The sequence below is a fragment of the Caloenas nicobarica genome, chromosome 17 (genome assembly GCF_036013445.1).
Source record: "Caloenas nicobarica isolate bCalNic1 chromosome 17, bCalNic1.hap1, whole genome shotgun sequence".
NCBI lineage: Eukaryota > Metazoa > Chordata > Aves > Columbiformes > Columbidae > Caloenas > Caloenas nicobarica.
This window is the reverse complement of record NC_088261.1, coordinates 4,646,587-4,663,526: the sequence shown is the minus strand read 5'-3', so window position 1 is coordinate 4,663,526 and position 16,940 is coordinate 4,646,587. Positions and strand designations below refer to the sequence as shown.

General features: G+C 63.4%; 4 protein-coding genes and 2 non-coding genes across 6 annotated transcripts; 4 read left to right on the top strand and 2 right to left on the bottom strand.

Moving 5' to 3' along the window:
* The first annotated feature begins 3,990 nt into the window (after positions 1-3,990).
* Positions 3,991-5,484, top strand: LOC135995653 (adenine phosphoribosyltransferase-like). The gene is made up of 6 exons (XM_065647122.1): positions 3,991-4,021; positions 4,160-4,309; positions 4,471-4,564; positions 4,643-4,789; positions 4,876-4,971; positions 5,077-5,484. Exons 2-6 carry the CDS (start codon positions 4,187-4,189, stop codon positions 5,202-5,204), a joined length of 588 nt encoding a protein of 195 aa, XP_065503194.1. The 5' UTR covers positions 3,991-4,021; positions 4,160-4,186; the 3' UTR covers positions 5,205-5,484.
* A 113-nt stretch (positions 5,485-5,597) lies between these two features.
* On the bottom strand, positions 5,598-8,059 carry RAB34 (RAB34, member RAS oncogene family). Its single transcript, XM_065647121.1, has 10 exons — positions 7,628-8,059; positions 7,449-7,540; positions 7,016-7,081; positions 6,713-6,814; positions 6,583-6,647; positions 6,457-6,508; positions 6,202-6,283; positions 6,019-6,109; positions 5,825-5,932; positions 5,598-5,751 (listed from the first exon to the last, which is right to left on the bottom strand). The coding sequence occupies exons 1-10, from the start codon at positions 7,790-7,792 to the stop codon at positions 5,684-5,686; spliced, it is 891 nt and encodes a 296-aa protein (XP_065503193.1). The 5' UTR covers positions 7,793-8,059; the 3' UTR covers positions 5,598-5,683.
* Positions 8,060-8,796: 737 nt separating this feature from the next.
* Positions 8,797-11,264, top strand: RPL23A (ribosomal protein L23a). Its single transcript, XM_065647123.1, has 5 exons — positions 8,797-8,898; positions 9,348-9,528; positions 9,850-10,026; positions 10,400-10,469; positions 11,199-11,264. Exons 1-5 carry the CDS (start codon positions 8,874-8,876, stop codon positions 11,211-11,213), a joined length of 468 nt encoding a protein of 155 aa, XP_065503195.1. The 5' UTR covers positions 8,797-8,873; the 3' UTR covers positions 11,214-11,264.
* Positions 9,675-9,749, top strand: LOC135995898 (small nucleolar RNA Z17). Its single transcript, XR_010607208.1, has one exon. It is a non-coding gene; the product is annotated as a small nucleolar RNA Z17 (small nucleolar RNA).
* LOC135995897 (small nucleolar RNA SNORD42) lies at positions 10,257-10,326 on the top strand. Its single transcript, XR_010607207.1, has one exon. It is a non-coding gene; the product is annotated as a small nucleolar RNA SNORD42 (small nucleolar RNA).
* Positions 11,265-14,387: 3,123 nt separating the features above from the next.
* Positions 14,388-16,441, bottom strand: TLCD1 (TLC domain containing 1). Its single transcript, XM_065647245.1, has 4 exons — positions 16,195-16,441; positions 15,923-16,005; positions 15,526-15,608; positions 14,388-15,116 (listed from the first exon to the last, which is right to left on the bottom strand). Exons 1-4 carry the CDS (start codon positions 16,389-16,391, stop codon positions 14,721-14,723), a joined length of 759 nt encoding a protein of 252 aa, XP_065503317.1. The 5' UTR covers positions 16,392-16,441; the 3' UTR covers positions 14,388-14,720.
* Between the last annotated feature and the right edge of the window lie 499 nt (positions 16,442-16,940).

Here is a 16,940-nt window from a genome sequence, read left to right as displayed (position 1 = left end):
TTGTGATCCGTTTATTTCAGGGATTTGGGGTTGCACCTCCACGAACAGTGGGGTTTCCATGTGGCAGCTCTGCTCTCCACGTCTCGGTGCCGCTGGTCTCTCCAGGCTGGTGTTGGCAGAACAGGAGACAGCGCTTGGCTCCAGTTGCTCCAGCTTTTTCCCAATTTTGGAATTTGGTGCTGTGGTGGGAAGATCTTGCTACCGGCCTCAGTGGGTAGGAGAGGGGACACTGGGCTGAGCCACGCTCCTTGCTCGGAAGCCTTTTGCAGGAGTTGGTGGCAATGCCCCAGTTCTGGCTGCTGCCCCAAACCCTTCAGCACAGGAGCTCAGTTATCAGCGAGTCAGGTTGTGATCACCGACCGCCATGCAGGGACACAGGGAGCATCTGCCTTTGTTCCGGGGCTGGAAAAGCTTCTATTGTCCCTCTCCAAAGGCATTTGAGGAGCCTTCAGGCAGGGACAAAGCCCCTGCTGCTCGCTGCAATTGCTGGGGGCTGGAGAAGGAGCTGCTGGGGGCGCATGGTGCTTCTCCCAGCCTGGGAAAAGGTTAAGCAAAGGAGAGAGCTGGGGTGATGCAATTCATTAACTGGTCCTCCAGAGGAATACACCCCTGGGGAGCTGGAACTCAACCCTCTGTGGCAGGGTGGCGAAAATCAGGGCTCTGCCCTGTGCCAGCGTGGGGACAGGAGCTGTGTCCCCAGCCAGAGCAGCAACTCGCCATCTGTGGTGCCCAGGAAGGTGACATGAGCGGGTGGGAGCAACGAGGGACAGCTCAAACCTATTCACTGCCCTTCTCTTTTTTGCACTGAGGTTTTTCCCCCTGGCACAGGTTGGCTCTGGCGCCCTGTGGAGCTGTGCGCTGAGGCCAGCCAAGTGCTGGCTCGCAGGTGCTTCCCTCCCGCAGCCCTGTAATTGGGATCAGCCTCGGGATTCCCCTGGGTCCCCCCCAGGGTGACCCTTCCTCCTCACAGACACAAACCCAGCATCGCACCATCTGCTTGTGCCACCAGCTTTATTACACAGCCCAGACCTGCGTGAGGCAAGGGGGGAGTCAGGTCCTCAGCCCTGGCTCTTGCACAGGCTCTGCTTCAGCTTTACTTTTCAGCCTCGTCTTTCTGTATCTCTCCTTCCTCCTCCTCTTCCTGCTGGTGGTGGGGACTGGGGATGGGGGGGCTGGGGCTGGTTCTCTGCCCAATTCCCCCCATGCTGGAGCATCGTTCAGGATGGCGTTGGCTGCTTCCTTCAAATCTGGCAGCGGGACCCGTGGGTCCTGCCCAGTGGGGGCAGCGGCTGCAGGACGGCTCAGCTCCTCGTTTTCAGAAAGACCTTTCTTTTTCAGACCTTTCCCCTTCTTTTTCTTGTCTTTCTTCTTCCCCTTCCTCTCTTTCTTGGCTGCCTTGCGGGGGATCAGCGGGCGGGTGGGAGCTGGAATGGCTCCTCCGCCCGTGCTGCTCCACGGGGGGCTCAGAGGGACCCCCTCAGGCCTCGCCGCCCGGTCAATCAGCTCCCCGCCGAATTCATACAGCACCGGTTCCCTGGGCACCGCGACGGCCACTGTGTTGTACGCCTTGCACCTGCGGAGAGCACGGGGTGAGCTGAGCCCCTGCAGGGCTTTAGGGGGCCAATCCCCACGGTGGGGGCACTCACCAGACGTAGAGGTAGGGTTCAACGCACTCCTCCTTGTAGGTGAACTCGAAGCAGGGCACCTGGATGACATTGAAGAAGGCCTGGCCCACCACCCGTGACGCCGTGTCATTCACCTGCCGCAGGCACTCCTTCAACCTGCCGTGGGGCACAGCGGGGTGAGGGGAGCCAGGAGGGGCTGGGACCACCCCCCGGGGATGGGGGGACACTGTGGGGCACAGTTCGGCGCAGGGCTGCTCACTGGCGGTCACAGTCGCAGTGGCTGATGGTGTGCCAGCGCAGGTTGCGGTACCCGTAGCGGGCGGTGAAGGGGTGGATGACGTGCTGGCAGTGGTCATGGTCCCGGCAGCACCGGTCCGTGTCCCGGTGTTCCCCTGCAGGGAAAGCATGGGGTGCAGGTAGGGCTGGGGCTAGGTGGGGTTGGGATTAGGGCTGGACTGGGGTTGAGCTGGGCTAGGACTGGGATCAGAATTAGGTGGTACTGAGAGAGGACTGGGATCAGGCTGGGATGGGTAGGTGCTGGGACTGGACTGTCACTTGGATGGGGACAAGGCTGCACCAGCACCACAGTGGGGATGAGACTGGGAGTCAGCTGAGATCAGAGTGGGGACCAGGACTGAGTCAGGATCAAGAGAGAGACTAGGCTGGGATCAGGAAGGGACTGGGAGTGGACCAGGTTGGACCAGTGCTGGGATGGGGACTGGACTTGTGTGGACCAGGACTGGATGAGCACTGGGATAGGGACTAGAATGGGAGCAGGATGGACAAGGGACCAGGCTGGGGACAATGGTGAGACCAGTGTGGGGACCAGGATGGACCAGCCCTGTGATGGGGACTAGACAGAGATGAACTGGTGGACTGGAACTGGAGCAGCACTGGGATGAGGTCTGAGCTGGGACAGATAGGGACTAACTAGCACACAGATGGGGACTGGACTGTGATGGATGAGGATTGACCCAGCACTGGGATGGGGACTTGGGCTGGGCTGGAGTGGAGCAGCACCGGACTGGGGATGGGGTGGGATGGGGTGGGATGGGGACAGGTAGCAGCGGCCCCGCCGCCCTTACCCAGCTGCTCGTAGGTATCCGCGTTGCTGCCCGCTCCGCACCACAGCGTCCCGGGGTAGGTGAGCCCGCGGCGGGCGCGGGGCCGTCCCGGCGGGGCCGCTCCGGTGCCGGGGGCCGCTCCGGAGGTGGCTGCCAGCAGGAGGAGGAGGAGGAGGCGACAGAGCATCCCCGGGTCGCACATGGCACCGACCCGCCCGCCGCCGTGGAGCCGCCTTATAGAGCCCCGCAGCCCGCCCCCGCGGGGCGGCCCGGCCCGGCCCGGCTCCGTGCGGCGCGTCCCGGAGAGCCGGGCTGCTGGAGCCGCTGCCCGGAGCCGCGGCGCATTCCGGGTCCCGCCGCCCGCGGAGAAGGGGTTACCCCTCCCGGTGGGGCCGGGCCCCGTTGCTGTGGCAGCGGGTGGGGTGATGTGCCGGGGCCGGTAACGCGCCGGCCCCAACGCGCCCGCCCCGTGACGCACCGGCCCCCGCACGACCCCCGGCCCCGGAGCGGCCCCCGACGGGAGAAGGATGTTCCTGTGGCCCCGTGTCCTGATCCACAGGTGCTCCTGTGCTCCCCCATCCCTGTCCCACAGATGCTCCATTCAAGTCCATGTCCCTGTCCTATGGATGCTCTGCAGCCCCGCATCCCCATCCCAGAGATGGTCCCTGTTACCCCACGTCCCCATCCCATGGATGCCCCACAGTTCCTTTCCCAGTGACAGCCCCGGTGCTCCATGCCCAGCAGGGCTGGCAGCCACAGGCGCCCAGCGGGTCCCAGCGCGGCCACCAGGACTCGCCCCCTTTGGCTGGTTCCCCCACCGCAGAGCCCATTGACAATCCGGACACAGAGCTGGCACAGTGGGTGGCCAAGGGAGCCATTGCTCGGCGCGGCAGGATGGTGCCTGGACTCCCCAGCGAGGACGTGCGCAGCCTCTCAAAGTCCTTGTGCTGCCCAAAACCACAAAGGCCATGGGGCTGCACCCTGAGCATCACCCCGTCTTGCTGACCCTCGCACCCACGGGGTGCCAAGGGCATCATGCTGCCCGTGCTGATCCTGGTGCCAGTGCTGGGTGCTGGGGACACTCACACAGGGTGCGAACGCCCCTGCCCTGGTGCTCCCACCACCCAACGGCCTGGCTGGGACAGCAGAGCCCGGTGGGGGGACATTGCCAGCCTGCGGGCAGTGCTCTTGCCTGGCACCCGCCCAGGGCCCAGCTGGCCGAGGGTGCTGGCGGGTGCCCAGTGCCGCAGGGGCTGCCCCCACTCAGCTGTCGCTGTCTGTGACGCTCCCTGTGACGGTCCTGCTCGGCTCAGCCCTGCCACCAGCACCCAGGTACGCAGCCGACCCAGGCACACTGGGACCCCGGGGTGCCCACGTGTGGGTGCGGATGGAAAGGGTGGGGGGCACCGAGCCGCAGGGACTCCTGAGGGGGCTGTGGGTAGGGGGGTCTCACCCCCAACGCACACTCAGTGCTTGCAGTGCCTGAGGTCCCCGCGCATGGACCTGTGCCACGTCCCCGCCACCCGAGAGAAGGGCTGGTACCTGGCGCTGATGGCTCCCAATGTCAAGGGTCCAAACTACGCCTGGCTGGACCCCTCCCGGCTCTACTGCCACACGCAAGTACCCAACACCTGGGGCAGAGGGCACCTGTGGAGGGGCTGGGGTGGGCTGCAGCTCCGCAGGGTTGTTGGGGCACCCGGCTGCGCCCACGGCCACCAGCACACAGGCTGTGGGTGCCCGTGATGGGCTGTGGGCACCCAGCACCTCTGCTCTCCCCCCAGGGCTTGCAGGACTGTGTGGCCGACCTGCTGCAGCCCTTCCAGGGAGACCCCATCGACATGGTGGCCGGCATCGATGCCATGGGCTTCATCCTGGGTGAGCAGGGATGCGGGTGAGCCCAGGGTCCCCATCCTTCATCCTCACAGGGTCTGACGGTGCCATGTCCCCCCTCAGGCGCTGCCGCTGCCGCCACACTGCGGAAAGGCTTCCTGGCCATCCGCAAAGCTGGGCACCTCTGTGTGCAGACGCTGGAGCAGCCCTACAGCGACTACTCGGGCCGGGAGAAGGTGATGGAGGTCCGCACTGATGCCATCTCACCAGGTGAGCCAGCGGGGTGCTCCCGTCATGGAGGGGGGGTGGCCGGCATGGGCACCGGGCGCTCAGCCACAGCCTCTGCCCCCTCCCAGGTCTACGCGTCCTCCTCGTGGACCAGTGGGTGGAAACCGGGGGCACCATGCGAGCGGCCATCCAGCTGGTGGAGCGGCTGGGAGGGGTTGTGGCAGGTAGGAGGGGGGTGTCAGGGTACCCCGGGGTGCACCCATGGGTGCAGCAGGAACACTGCCCTGTACCCTGGGGTAGCTGGAGCTGATCCTCGCCTTGTCTTGCAGGCATCGCCGCCATCTGCATCGAGGACAGCGAGGGCGGGCGGTGGATCCGGGAGCGCTACAAGTGTGCCCACTGCGTCCCCCCCCACCTGCAGCCCCGCTTCAACCGCCACCAGCTGGACTGGGAATGATGGGGGGCTGGCACCCCACGTGTCGCCCCATGTTGCACAGGGCTGCTGGTTCTTTGGGGCAGGGATACCCAGGGCATCTACCACCCCATTTAGCTTTCATCGTACATGAGATGGTAACCCCTGCTTGGTGGCAGCCATCCTCCCCTGGCTCCGTCCCCCTGCCTCCCCACAAGGCTGGGGGGCTGCACCTGGGGGCAAGGGGAGCCACAGTCAGCCTTGGCCCCCAGCCCCACACCTTTGTTAAAAAGCATAAAAAAGGTTTTATTAAGATAAATGAGAACCCGAGAGCATCTGCCCCTGTGAGCAGTGCCTGGGTTTGCATAGCTGAGGGAGCCGCACGGGTGCTCCTGCCCACCCGGCTGTGGGTGCCCGGGCAGCCGGGGGGCTGGGGGTGGCAGGGCTGGCTCCCAGGGGCCAGCCGGGGCCGCCCGTCTTTGGTCCAGAGGTGTGAGCGCCTGGGGCGGCCGGGAGCTGCCGCCTCACTGGCAGCACTTGGGTTTCTTGCGGGGCGCCGACAGGTACAGGTCGTTCTCATTGCTGCTGATCCCTGGAGGGGCACAGGGAGGGTGGGTGGGGGATAAGGGGGGGATGCCCGTGCAGGGTCAGCTGGGGATACTCACGCACGGTGTCGCCGATCTTGCGGGCGCTGCTGCGCTCCAGCTCAGCCAGCACGCTGCTCTCAAAGGTCAGCGCTGCCACGCGGAAGAAGAAATCCCGCACGTTCTCTCCTGCCCCATGGGACAAGACCCCCTGAGTGTCCCCTTGCCTGGCCGGACCCTGGGGTCTGCATCCCCCCACCTGGATGGGGACCCACCAGTGAGCGAGGAGACAGCCCAGTACTCCGCCTGCATCTCCTGGGCCACCTTCAGAGCATCCTTCTCCATCAGGCTGTACTGCGCCGGTGTCTGCCACCAGGTGACAGGATGGTGGGTGGGTGACAGGTACAGCCCCACCAAGTTGGGGCACAGGGAGCTCGTGGGATGGGGGACACACTCACGCTCAGGTCCTTCTTGGAGCCCACCAAGAAGAGGATGACGTTGGATGGGTCATTCTCCTTCAGGGCATCAGCCAGCCACTGCCTGCGGGGGCCACTGTCACCGGACGGTGGCCAAGCGCTGCCCTCTCGCTCGCACGCCGCAGCGTTGCCGGCAGCCCCGCACGCTCCTGCCCAGCTGTTACCCCCCAACTATCCCTGCCACCCCCAATGCTCAACCCCAGTCCCACCTGGTCCCCTTGCCCACGTGTCACCTACCGCGTGTGCTCCAGGGACGCCACGTCGTTGACATCGAAGACGATGACGATGGCTGGGGGGGGTAAAAGGAGGGGTGAGATGGGGATGGGGGCAGCTGGTGGGGCTGGGACAAGGTGGGGACCTCACCTTGTGCTCCCCGGTAGTAGGTGGAGGCGATGCACTTGAAGCGCTCCTGCCCGGCTGTGTCCCACCTGAGGGGTGCGGGAGGTGAGAGGGGGCTGTGGGGTGCGTGGAGAGGGGGCTGGCACCTACTCACAGCTGCAGGCTGAAGGGCACTCCCAGCACCTCGAACCGCTCCATCTCAAAATCCACCCCAATGGTCGCCTTGTAGTTCTTGTCGAAGGTGTCCTTGCAAAAGCTGGGGGGGGGAAAGGGTGTCAACAGCCTCCCAGTTCACCCTCCTCCACGACCTACCCTTGGGGGCTCAGTGCCCCCACCCTGAGGGTGCCCAGCACCAGGGTCCAGCCAGAGTCAGGCTCAACCCGAAGTGCTGCTGCCCTTTGTGGGGGGGTCTCTTCCCCTGCCCCCCCGCAGACCCTCCCCGGGGGGGTCCCATTACCGGTTGATCAGGCAGGTCTTCCCCACCGAGAGGTCCCCCACCACAATGATCTTGGAGATCTTGAAGCTGCCAGGCAGGAGGGCGCGTGCTCGCACAGCAGGGCGGGGGGTCCCTGCCTGCCCCCCCCCAGCTGGCCATGGGGACAGAAGGGTTCGTGGGGTGGAGGGGTGTCACCCGCAGCCCCCCGTGTCCTGCAGTGCCCTGCAGCCGGCTCTCCCGCCCCGCCGCCAGCCGCAGCCCAGCTTGGACCCCCTTTCCCCCCCCTCCACAATAAATTCCTGCGCCGTGACGCAGGGCTCGGCACACGGGCAGTGCCGGCAGCCACGCGGCGTCAGGGACCCCCCACGCGGGGCTGGCGGGGCCGTGGGCCCCTCATCACCAGCCCCCACACCCAGCCCTGGGGTGGGGGGCCCCCGAATCACCCCAAACTCACCCCACGGTGCCCGTCCGCTGCTCCTGGCAGGCGCTGGCCACCCCGGGGTGGAAGGCGGGGCGGGCGTGCAGGGCGGCCTCCTTCCGAAAACACTGGCGGGGGGGACAAAGCGGGACACTGGGGTGAGCACGGGGCTCAGCGAGGCCACCCCTGGGTCACTGTTGTCCCCCCCTGCTCACCGGGGGCAGGTCGGCGATGACCCTGTCCCTGCGGACTGGAGCCAGCATGTTCATCGTCCCGCGCGGATGCCTGGGTGGCCGGGGGGAGAGGGGACAGGCCAAGGGCCACCGCGAGGCCTGGGGACAGAGGGAGCGGTGATGTCCTGGTACCCCAGCTGTCCCCATGCACAGTGTCCCCGGTTATGGCTGTCCCTGTACCCCCAAGCATGGCTGTCCACTTATCCCAATCGTCTCTACATCCCCGCGTCCTGGCTGTCCCCATATCCCCAGGCATGGCTGTCCCTGAGTCACAGCCACCCAAAGATCTCTGAGTGTGGCTGTCCCCTCACCCCAGCTGTCCCTGTGTCCCAGTGCATCCCCCCATCCCTGTGCATGGCTGTCCCACAGCCCAAGTGTGCCATCCCAGGGTATGGTTGTCCCTCCGTCCCAGCTGTCCCCTTGTCCCCAGATGTGGCTGTCTCCATGTCCCAGCCATCCCTACATCCCTGCACACCAAGTTGCCACTGTCCCCATGTCCCAGCTGTCCCTGCATCCCAAGTGTGGCATCCCAGTGCCCGATCATCCCTGTGTCCCACCGGTCCCCATGTCCCCAAGTGTGGCTCTCTCCACGTCCCATCCATCCCCAGGTCGCCCTGTCCCTCCTGTCCCCCCATCCCCATTCACGCCCATGTCCCCGCACCCCCGCGCGTGCCTGTCCCCGGGTCCCCCACCCCATGTCCCCCGTGCACAGTCCCCACCATCCCCAAGCGCATCCCCCAGCCGCATCCCTGTCCACGGCCAAGCCCTCCCCGCCCCGTCCCGGTGCCCTCGGCGGGGGAACGGGCAGCGGGTGCCCGTTCCAGCGAACCTCCCGGCTCCGGTGGCGGCGCTCGGCGGACAAACCGGAGTTGTGGCTCCTCCTCCGCGAGGGCGGGGCCGGGAACCCGGTTCCTCCGGGGCTGGGCCACTGCGCTGCAGCCCGTGCGATGGCCCCCGGTAACCCCGCCACCGGGGCTCATCCCACCCCCGCCAACGGGGCGGCAGCGTGGGGGGGGCGGCAGCGCAGGACTACAACTCCCATGAAGCCACGCGGCGCGGGAGTACATCTGCGCATGCGCGCAGGATACAGCTGGCCAGCACTACTACTCCCGGCGTGCCCCGCGGCGCCGCGAGAGTTTGTGTGGGGAAGGGCACTCTCGCGAGATTTGGCGCTATAAGCCCGTGCGCTGCGGGGCGGGCGGCCCCTTTCGGCTCCCGCCTGGCCAGCATGGCGCCCAAGGCCAAGAAGGAGGGTGAGCGCTGCGGGCTGTGCGGCGGCGGGAGGCCGTGCCGAGGCGACCCCCGGTGCGCGGGTGTTCGCGGAGAGGCCGGGCTGAGCGGGGCGGGGGGTGGTGGAGGGTCGCGGCGGGATGCTGGGCCGCGGACACGTGGAGAGGCCTGGCACCGGCGGCACGGCCCGGTTTGGGGGGGAGGCCCAAGGGCCCTCAGGGTATGTGGGGCGTGAGGGGACTGGGGAGGGAATGAGCTTCTGAGGCCGCTGGCGAGGTGGGAGCCTGGTTTGTTGCGGGGGGAAGGGGGAAACTTCAACTCCCTTGGGCGTTTTGGGGAGGTCTTGGCTGGGTGCGGGAGCGTGGGCCACTCGGAGGGTCGTGTTCGTTGAGCTGTGTGATGGGGAGGCCATGGCCCGGTGGGGGAGCACGTTGTGCAGATCCTGGCTGTGCTGACTGAGCTGTTGTCACAGCTGTGCCTCCGAAGACGGAGGCAAAGGCGAAGGCGCTGAAGGCCAAGAAGGCCGTCCTGAAGGGGGTCCACAGTCACAAGAAGAAGAAGATCCGCACCTCGCCCACTTTCCGCAGGCCCAAGACCTTGCGACTGCGGCGGCAGCCCAAGTACCCCCGGAAAAGCGCCCCACGGAGAAACAAGTACGTGTGGGGTGTTGGGCTCTGCCCTGCCCAGGGCTTTACGAGTTGGGGACTTGTGTTCTTCTGCAGGTCCCGGGGTGACACTTTGCCAGTGTGCTGCCCTGGGAGCGGAGCTTCACCTTCGTGACAGAGCGGTGGGCGTTTGGGGTGCAGGTGATGATTTAAAGCGACCAAAGCCTGAGAGTTTGTGATTAGAGCTTTTTTTTGGCAACTGATGCACCCCAGACCTTCTTAGACGGTAGCTCTGGTATTTGAAAACCCCTGAAGTGCAGAGGTGGCTTCTGCCAGTCTTCTACTAACCACAGGGTCTGTCTCCTGCAGGCTGGACCATTACGCCATTATCAAGTTCCCTTTGACCACAGAGTCTGCAATGAAGAAGATAGAGGACAACAACACTCTGGTTTTCATTGTTGATGTCAAGGCAAACAAGCACCAGATCAAACAGGCTGTTAAGAAGCTGTATGATATCGATGTCGCCAAGGTCAACACGTTGATTAGGTGAGAAAAGAGGGAGAGCAGATCACTGGTGGGTGCCTTTAGCAGAAAATGTGAACACGTGTGAGCGTCAGCAGTTGCGGGTGTTCACGGGGAGTGTGGGATTAAGCTCCGTAGCATTAAGTTTCGAGAAATGCAAATTGTGACTGAGCACGTCTCAGTGGAAGTGGGAAATGTTGGTAGACCAGAGGGTTGGCTACATCAAGGAGCTCTTCTAACACCCAGCAAGTCTTGTGCAAGTGATGTAAACGTTTTTTTTTACCACTGAGTAAAGTGATGTTTCCAAAGGAACCACTGATGCACACTGTTGTAGCAGGAAGGTGGGGCAGGTGGGAGGAGTTGTGCCTCTGTTCTGATGCCTCCTCTTCCTCCCTAGGCCTGATGGGGAGAAGAAGGCTTACGTCCGACTGGCTCCAGATTACGATGCGCTAGATGTAGCCAACAAGGTGAGAAATCTTTGAAGCTTTGCAGCTCCCATTAGCTGCCTTGTATGTTCTGCATTTGGTTGTTTTTCCTGGTGTACAGGTGAGGTACTAGTGCTTCGAGCATGGTGGCACTTCTGTGGAGCGTCCTTGTAGTTAGACAGGATCCGAAGGTTCAGAAGCGAGAGCACATGCTCTAGCAAAGCGCAGTTCTGCCTGGGAAGTGGTGAGGTTAGGTGGGAAAAGTTGCTGAGAGACAATTGCTCCTGTTCTGCAATCCTCCAGGGAGGGGCTCCACAGGACTGCAACAGCTCTGGAGTATTACAGGGAGGATGCAGAAACTGCCCTGCAGCAGCTTCTGGGTTGAAACAGCATTTGTCCTCACAGCGTTCTTGGCCAGCACTGTTGGCAGCTCATTAGAACGGGGGGAATGACGCCAGCGGCACCGCTGTGCTGCTGGCTGGGGCAAAGGAGAGGGTTTTACTGGGCAGATGGCTGTGTCTGGAAGTGGCCAACAGTTCAGTCCTTGTGGTAGAGGCAGCGGTGGTATAAACTAGGGGAATGCGGCTCAGCACAAGGGTCACTGCAGAATAAATGCATGAAGCGGTTGTGTAAGGCACTATGGCAGGTCTGGGAGGAAGAAACCTCTCTTGGGAGGGCAGGAATCCTGGGGAGATGCAGTGATGGCTGTGGTGGAGGCTTTGCCTTTCTACCACTGTAACATCTGTTTTAACGTGCTTTCCTTCTTTGCAGATCGGAATCATCTAAACTGCATCCACTGAGGACTGTACAGACAGGATAATAAACCCTGTGACACCACTGAGGGGCTCGTGTGTTTTGTGACAGCCTAGCCCGGGCCAAAGAGAGTGCACCGCAAAGTTTTGGGGCTTTGTTTCAGTAAAGGGGGTTCCTCCCTCCCACGCTGGCACTGCGTGAGCAGAGCTCGCTGCACTGTGAGAGGATTGCACGGGGTGGCAGTGCTGTCTCGTGCCTGGGGTCTCCTGGATCGCTGACATGTTCTCTCGGCTGTGGGTAGACAAGAGGTGATGCTCCCCGAATCTCAATATCTCCGTTTAGTTACCTGACACCTCGGGTTTCCGCCTGCATTTTGTTGCCCTGTGTAATTAGCATGTGCTTGTGATCAGCATTATCCGTGTCCTGCAAAGCTTTGTGGAGCTGATAGGTGCCTAGGAGGCAGGTAGTAACCACAACAAAAATACGTTCATAGTTCAGACCTGGCACAAGCAGAGTGTTGCACCATTTTCTGAGTGTATCAACTGTTTGCTTATGCTGCAGGCTTCACTTGACGAAGCCCTCAAGCTAATATCACAGGGGCTTTGTGTGTTTTATTTGTTTTTCTGGCATGATCGCTTCTCCCTGCACGGCAGTGTGCAAATCACAGCCTGATTTCCCTGATATTGTTCCCGTTGTGTTGCCTGTAACCTCACACGGTTCACAGCCCTCATCAGGGCTGTTTGCAAATGAGCTGCTGTTGCTGCCTTGGCAGTCTTGTGCTTCCTGAAGTTTCTAGATGGACCCGGCTTTTCAGAGCAGAGAGTCACAAGAATATGGAGCGCTGGGTGAGTAGGTGAAGCATGGCCAAGCCTTCAGGAGTATTTCATCCTAAGTATGTGGTTGGACTTGACTGCGATGGTGAAAGCTGTGTGCAAATATTGATTGATGTAATTGAGCTCTTGGGCAGTGGAGACATTGAGTTCCTTTGAGCCTTTTGCAGGGGATGGCAGAGTCCTGGGGAGGGTGGTGGATGGAAAGGGGCGTCTGTTCCAACTGCTGCTGCTCTGGGGACCTTGGGGTGAAGATCTATCACAAAACCTGTGTGCAGGCAGAGCTTGGCTGCTGTCAGCTGGGGTTGGCAGTGGGGGCTGCCTGGAAGCACCCCTTTTATCCCTGCGTCCTGTGGAGTGCTTGGCTGGGAGGGAGGTGATGCTCCTGCCTGCTCTAAGGGCTCAGAAACTGCCTGGAGGGAAGAGTTGCAGCTTCCCTGGACAACGGTCCCTCTCCTGACCCTGATCCAGCTCTGCTAGCACCCTGGGCACAGCCCAGAACCTGGAGCTCACCCCAGCCCAGGTCAGGGGCTTCAGACTTGGAGAGCGAGGGCTGTTGGCCGGTTTTGTGGGGCCAGATAAGACTGAACAACAGGTCTGTGACATGGTCCTGCTGCTGAGAGTGTGGTGGTGCCAGGCCCTGGGACACCCTGCTCCCTCCTGGGCCTGATGTTCTGCATGTCTTTGGGGTTGAGGGCACCTGCCCAACCTCCTGCTCATGGCCTGGGCACAGCCTGGGAAGGGGATGAGCAGCAGCAGGTGCTCTGTGGGTCTGCCTGAGCCCTGTGCATCCCCCCTAGCTGTAGTCACCCCCAGAGAGATGTGGGGGAAGAAGTGCCCCTCTTGTAGCAAAGCCTGCAGGTACATGCTGCAATGTGGAGGTGGGGAGGGATCTCACATCAGTGTGACTTGCAGTCTGCCCTCACTCTGTGCCCGGTGGCTGCTGCTGTCTGGTGCTCAGTTTCTCTGCGCTTGCCTCTTGCTCTGGGCTGGCAGCTGGCCTGACCCGCGGCTGCACCAGCATGGCCAGCGCTGCTGTGGGGAGATGCTGTGGCTGGCAGCCAGGAGGGGAACGGGATGGAGCCAGGCTCTTCGCTTTGGGAAGCTTTGTCATGCCTGAGCCTTCCATGCTGCTGTGAGGGCGGTGGGAGTGTGGGCTGGTCCCCTGAGCCTGTGACCTCCTGCGGCAGAGCTGTGTCCCCTGTGTGCAGAGAGAGAAGGGGGAAGGTGTAGAGATTGGGGTGAGGGGAAAGAGATTTGGGCTTGATTATGTGGGGTGGTTGCAGATGGAGTCTGCACACAGGCTGAGCTGTTGGGACGTGCGGCTGAGGGGAAAGTGCTGCTCTGCTCATGCTTTGAGTGAGGAGGGGGCAAAGTTGGGGGTTGAAGCTGGTCCCTGCCCACGCAGCATCCCGAATATCTGACCCATCTGTAGCCCGGGCAGGATCCCAGCCCTGTGGGGTGTTTACCAGCTCCCTGGAGGGAGTGTGGTTCCCCCACCATTTCCACTTCATCACCAGCTTATTTCAACCGCAGCTCCTGGCTCTGCCTGAGCTGCTGGTGGGGTTTTTGGGACGGATCCTGCCCTGCAGCAGGGGCTGGGCAGGAGTCCCTCTAAGCCCCACTGCTTTCTGCCAGCCCGGTGTGATCCTGGCGCTGTCATGTCAGCAGGATTTGCCGCTCTAGCGCTCCACAGGACTGGCTGGGCCGGTTCTGGCCCTGCTCCCCCAGAGAGCTGAACCCCTTCTCACCTCCCAGCTGCTCTGGGAGGGCTGCTGGAGGCAGCCAGGTCCTGCTGCTGCACGAGGGGGCCCAGCACACTCGCAAGGGGCTGGAGCTGTGCTGTGCTGGTGAAGATCGCTTAGGGGGGATGTGAGCATGCAGCAATCTTCCAGGAAGAGCCCGTGGCCTCACATGGCTTCCCCCTGCCAGCTCCACTTCACGTGGCTGCCTGGTGAGTCACACAGTCCTGTCAGGCTCCTCGGTGCTAGGCAGGCTGGCCAGGGACCCCAGCAAGGCTGGGTACCTCTCCTGGCTCCCTTCCCCTGCTCCCTGCACAGCCCTGGCTCTCTGGAAGAGCAGATGAGGAGGAATGGAGGGACCCATCTGTCGGAGGGATGGGGTCTTACTGTTCAGGGCTCAGCAGAGCGCAGCTGGGCTGGCAGGACCCAGCAGGCTTGAGTGCATCCCTGGAGGGTCCCTAGAACAAAGCGAGTGGCAGAAATGTGCCCCCTCCCTCCCCAGGGACTGGCAGCCCTCTGCTGGGAACAGAGGCACAGCCTTTCCTGTGGCCCTGTCCCTCCCATCTTCCCCCCTGACACAGAAAAGCTGGCCCAGATGTGCTGCGGCAGCAGTAAACAGACCGATTTTAATGCATGTAACACCCAGCATCACCATGGGAAGGATTTGTCCTTTCTCTCGCAATCTTCTCAGGCCACCAGCTGTGAAACACAGCTGCCCTGGCCCCCCAGCTGCCTGCACAGAAGCTGGTTTGGGCTGCTTCTCCATCAGCTGTGCCTCTGGCTTCAGCGGCATCCCCACAGCTCGGCAAGGCTGTTGGGCTGGTCCAGCAGGGAAGAGCTTTTAGGCTACAGAGAGGGTGAAGGCAGGGCCCGGGGCCAGGGAGTGAGCCCTAAGGCACATCAGAGCAGGTTTGGAGAGCCCAAAACCTCCAGGAGCCAGAGCCCGGGTCCCCCTCGGTGTGCATATCTCAGTCTATCAGAAACTTCTCACCATCCACGTCTCTCCCTGCAGAGCCCTTGTGTAGGGAGGGGCAAAAATCGGAGCGGAGGAGGCGAGAGAAGTACATGAGGATCATGGCATCGAGCAGCAGGAGGTTGGCAGTGAGGAAGGCACCCTGGCCCTGGATCTCCACGTAGCGGAGGAAGTACGAGGTGAGGTAAACCTGGGGCGCCAGGCGGAAGATGAAGTACATCACCAGGTTGACGTACTTGTTGGCCTTGTAGAGCGCCGGGGAAGGCACGTTGCTCATCTTCAGCAGCATGCGGAAGGTGAGAAAGATGTTGCTCACCTCCACCAACAGCAGCAGCACCGCTGCCACCAGGAAACGGCCCGTGATGATGAGCGAGACGAAGGCAGAGATGGCCTGGGATGGTGGGGGGAAAAACAGCAGGGTCAGCTCTCCCCCACTGTGGAGGGGTGTCTGTCCCCGCTGGGGTTTGGGCATACACAGTGCTGCTCCCTGCCACCCAGAGATCGCACCAGCCCCCCCAGGCACCTGGGCTAAGGGAAAACCAGTCTGGAGAGCCCGTTCTCCTGGGACCAGTTACACCTCCTTGTGCTGGGGAGCTGGGACCAGCCTCCAGCTCTTTCCCTCACCCGGTGCGGCAACCTGTCTGGCTCCCGGCACTTGGAGCCAACGCTGGCAGGCGTCCTGCCCCGCCGGGCGCCCTCGCCTTGATGCACAGCCAGGGCGAGGCAGAGGGAAGGGCTCTGGCTTGCCCCACTGTAGCTCTCAAAACCAGCATGGGCTGAGCCCCGGGGGCCGTACTCACCATGGCGTGGTGCACCAGGTACTCCCAAGATGAGCGAGACTGGTGGTTGAAGATGATGTCAAGGCTGTCGTGGATGAAGTAGCCTGCAGGATGAGGGAGAAGAACTGAGGGGGTCTGGTTTGTACGTTGTCACCCGCTGTGGTAAGGGGGAGCAGTGAGGAGGGGGAAGGTGGCGTGACTGTGTGCCGGGAACGCCTCTGCCCTGGCTGAGTGTTGGGAAACGGCCAGGCCCTGGGGTTGGCAGCCTGGGAGCTCTGTGTTTGTGGTTAAAGCAGGAGGCACAGAGATTCGCTCGGCCCTTGATCCGGGGGCTCAGCCCAGGCGGGTGGGCTGGGCAAGGCTGAAAAGGCATAGCCCGGTGGGGTGGCCGCGGCCATCGCCCTGCCTGGCCCCTTACCTGAGGAGAAGCAGACCAGCAGGTGTCCTGAGACGCTGTAGCCGTCCTGGATGTCGGAGAGCAGCTCCGGAGAGTGCCAGAGGCTGCGGGAGAGGAGGGAAGGGGGGGTCGCCTGGGTACCAATGCAGGGCGCTGAGATGGGGAGTGCGGGGACCCCGACCCGCCCTCCTCGTGCATCCTCCCCTGGGGGCAGCGCCCAGGGTCGTGCTCTCGCTGGGGCCCGAAGTCCCGGCCGGGATGTGCCCCATGCCCCTGCCCGCAACCCGCGGTACCTGAAGAGGGCCCACAGCCCGGCCAACACGGAGTGCACGAAAGAGACCAGGAGGTTCCACCAGCGCCAGGCGCGGCCGGGCCGGCTCCGCACGGCGGCGGGCTGGGGCAGGGCCAGAGCCGCCCGCCGCAGCGCTCCGAAGATCGCCACGCTGCCGGCCACCAGCGCCGCCGACGCCGCCCGCCAGCCCGGGCCCATCGCGCCCCGCTCCGCCGGGCCGGGACGAGCGGCGGCGCGGGCGGGCGGGCCCGGGGGGCCACGCCTCCATCTGGCCACGCCTCCTTCTGGCCACGCCTCCTTCTGGCCGCGCCGCCGTCTGGCCACGCCTCCGTCTGACCACGCCTCATATGCTTGGCCCCGCCCCCTCCGTTTGATTGCGCCTGCGCGGGGGGGGGTGTGTGCGTGTGTGTGCGGGCGCGGCTTTGCACGCACGTGTGCAAGGCGCTGCTCGTGTCTCGGGCAGGTGTTGCGCGGGGTGTGGCGCTTGTTCCCGCTGAGCGCTGTGTGCGCGCGAGGCGTTGCACGCGTGGGTGTCAGGTGTTGCACACGTGCGGGGCGTGGCACGTCTGCGCCGGGCAGCACGGGAGCGGGGGCACCGACGCTTTGCGCAGCTGTGCTTGTGCCCTGCACATCCGTGCCCCCACTGCACAGCTGGCGTGGGCCGTGCACATCTGTCCTGGACTGCTTGGAGGGCTTGTGGCGCCTGGCACAGTGGGGATACCGGGAAAACCACCGTGGCGTGGAAAA

Coding starts and splice junctions, on each gene's coding strand:
- RPL23A (XM_065647123.1), top strand. CDS start 8,874: ATGGCGCCCAAGGCCAAGAAGGAGG. Junction 8,899..9,347: donor GCCCAAGGCCAAGAAGGAGG/GTGAGCGCTGCG, acceptor CTGTTGTCACAG/CTGTGCCTCCGAAGACGGAG. Junction 10,027..10,399: donor AAGGTCAACACGTTGATTAG/GTGAGAAAAGAG, acceptor CTTCCTCCCTAG/GCCTGATGGGGAGAAGAAGG.
- LOC135995653 (XM_065647122.1), top strand. CDS start 4,187: ATGGACCTGTGCCACGTCCCCGCCACCCGAGAGAAGGGCTGGTACCTG. Junction 4,565..4,642: donor TGCCATGGGCTTCATCCTGG/GTGAGCAGGGAT, acceptor GTCCCCCCTCAG/GCGCTGCCGCTGCCGCCACA. Junction 4,790..4,875: donor CACTGATGCCATCTCACCAG/GTGAGCCAGCGG, acceptor GCCCCCTCCCAG/GTCTACGCGTCCTCCTCGTG.
- RAB34 (XM_065647121.1), bottom strand. CDS start 7,792: ATGGGGACAGCTGGGGTACCAGGACATCACCGCTCCCTCTGTCCCCAG. Junction 7,541..7,627: donor TCATCGCCGACCTGCCCCCG/GTGAGCAGGGGG, acceptor CCCCCCCGCCAG/TGTTTTCGGAAGGAGGCCGC. Junction 6,110..6,201: donor GCTCCAAGAAGGACCTGAGC/GTGAGTGTGTCC, acceptor ACCTGGTGGCAG/ACACCGGCGCAGTACAGCCT.
- TLCD1 (XM_065647245.1), bottom strand. CDS start 16,391: ATGGGCCCGGGCTGGCGGGCGGCGTCGGCGGCGCTGGTGGCCGGCAGC. Junction 16,006..16,194: donor GGGCTGTGGGCCCTCTTCAG/GTACCGCGGGTT, acceptor CCTCTCCCGCAG/CCTCTGGCACTCTCCGGAGC. Junction 15,117..15,525: donor ACCTGGTGCACCACGCCATG/GTGAGTACGGCC, acceptor CCACCATCCCAG/GCCATCTCTGCCTTCGTCTC.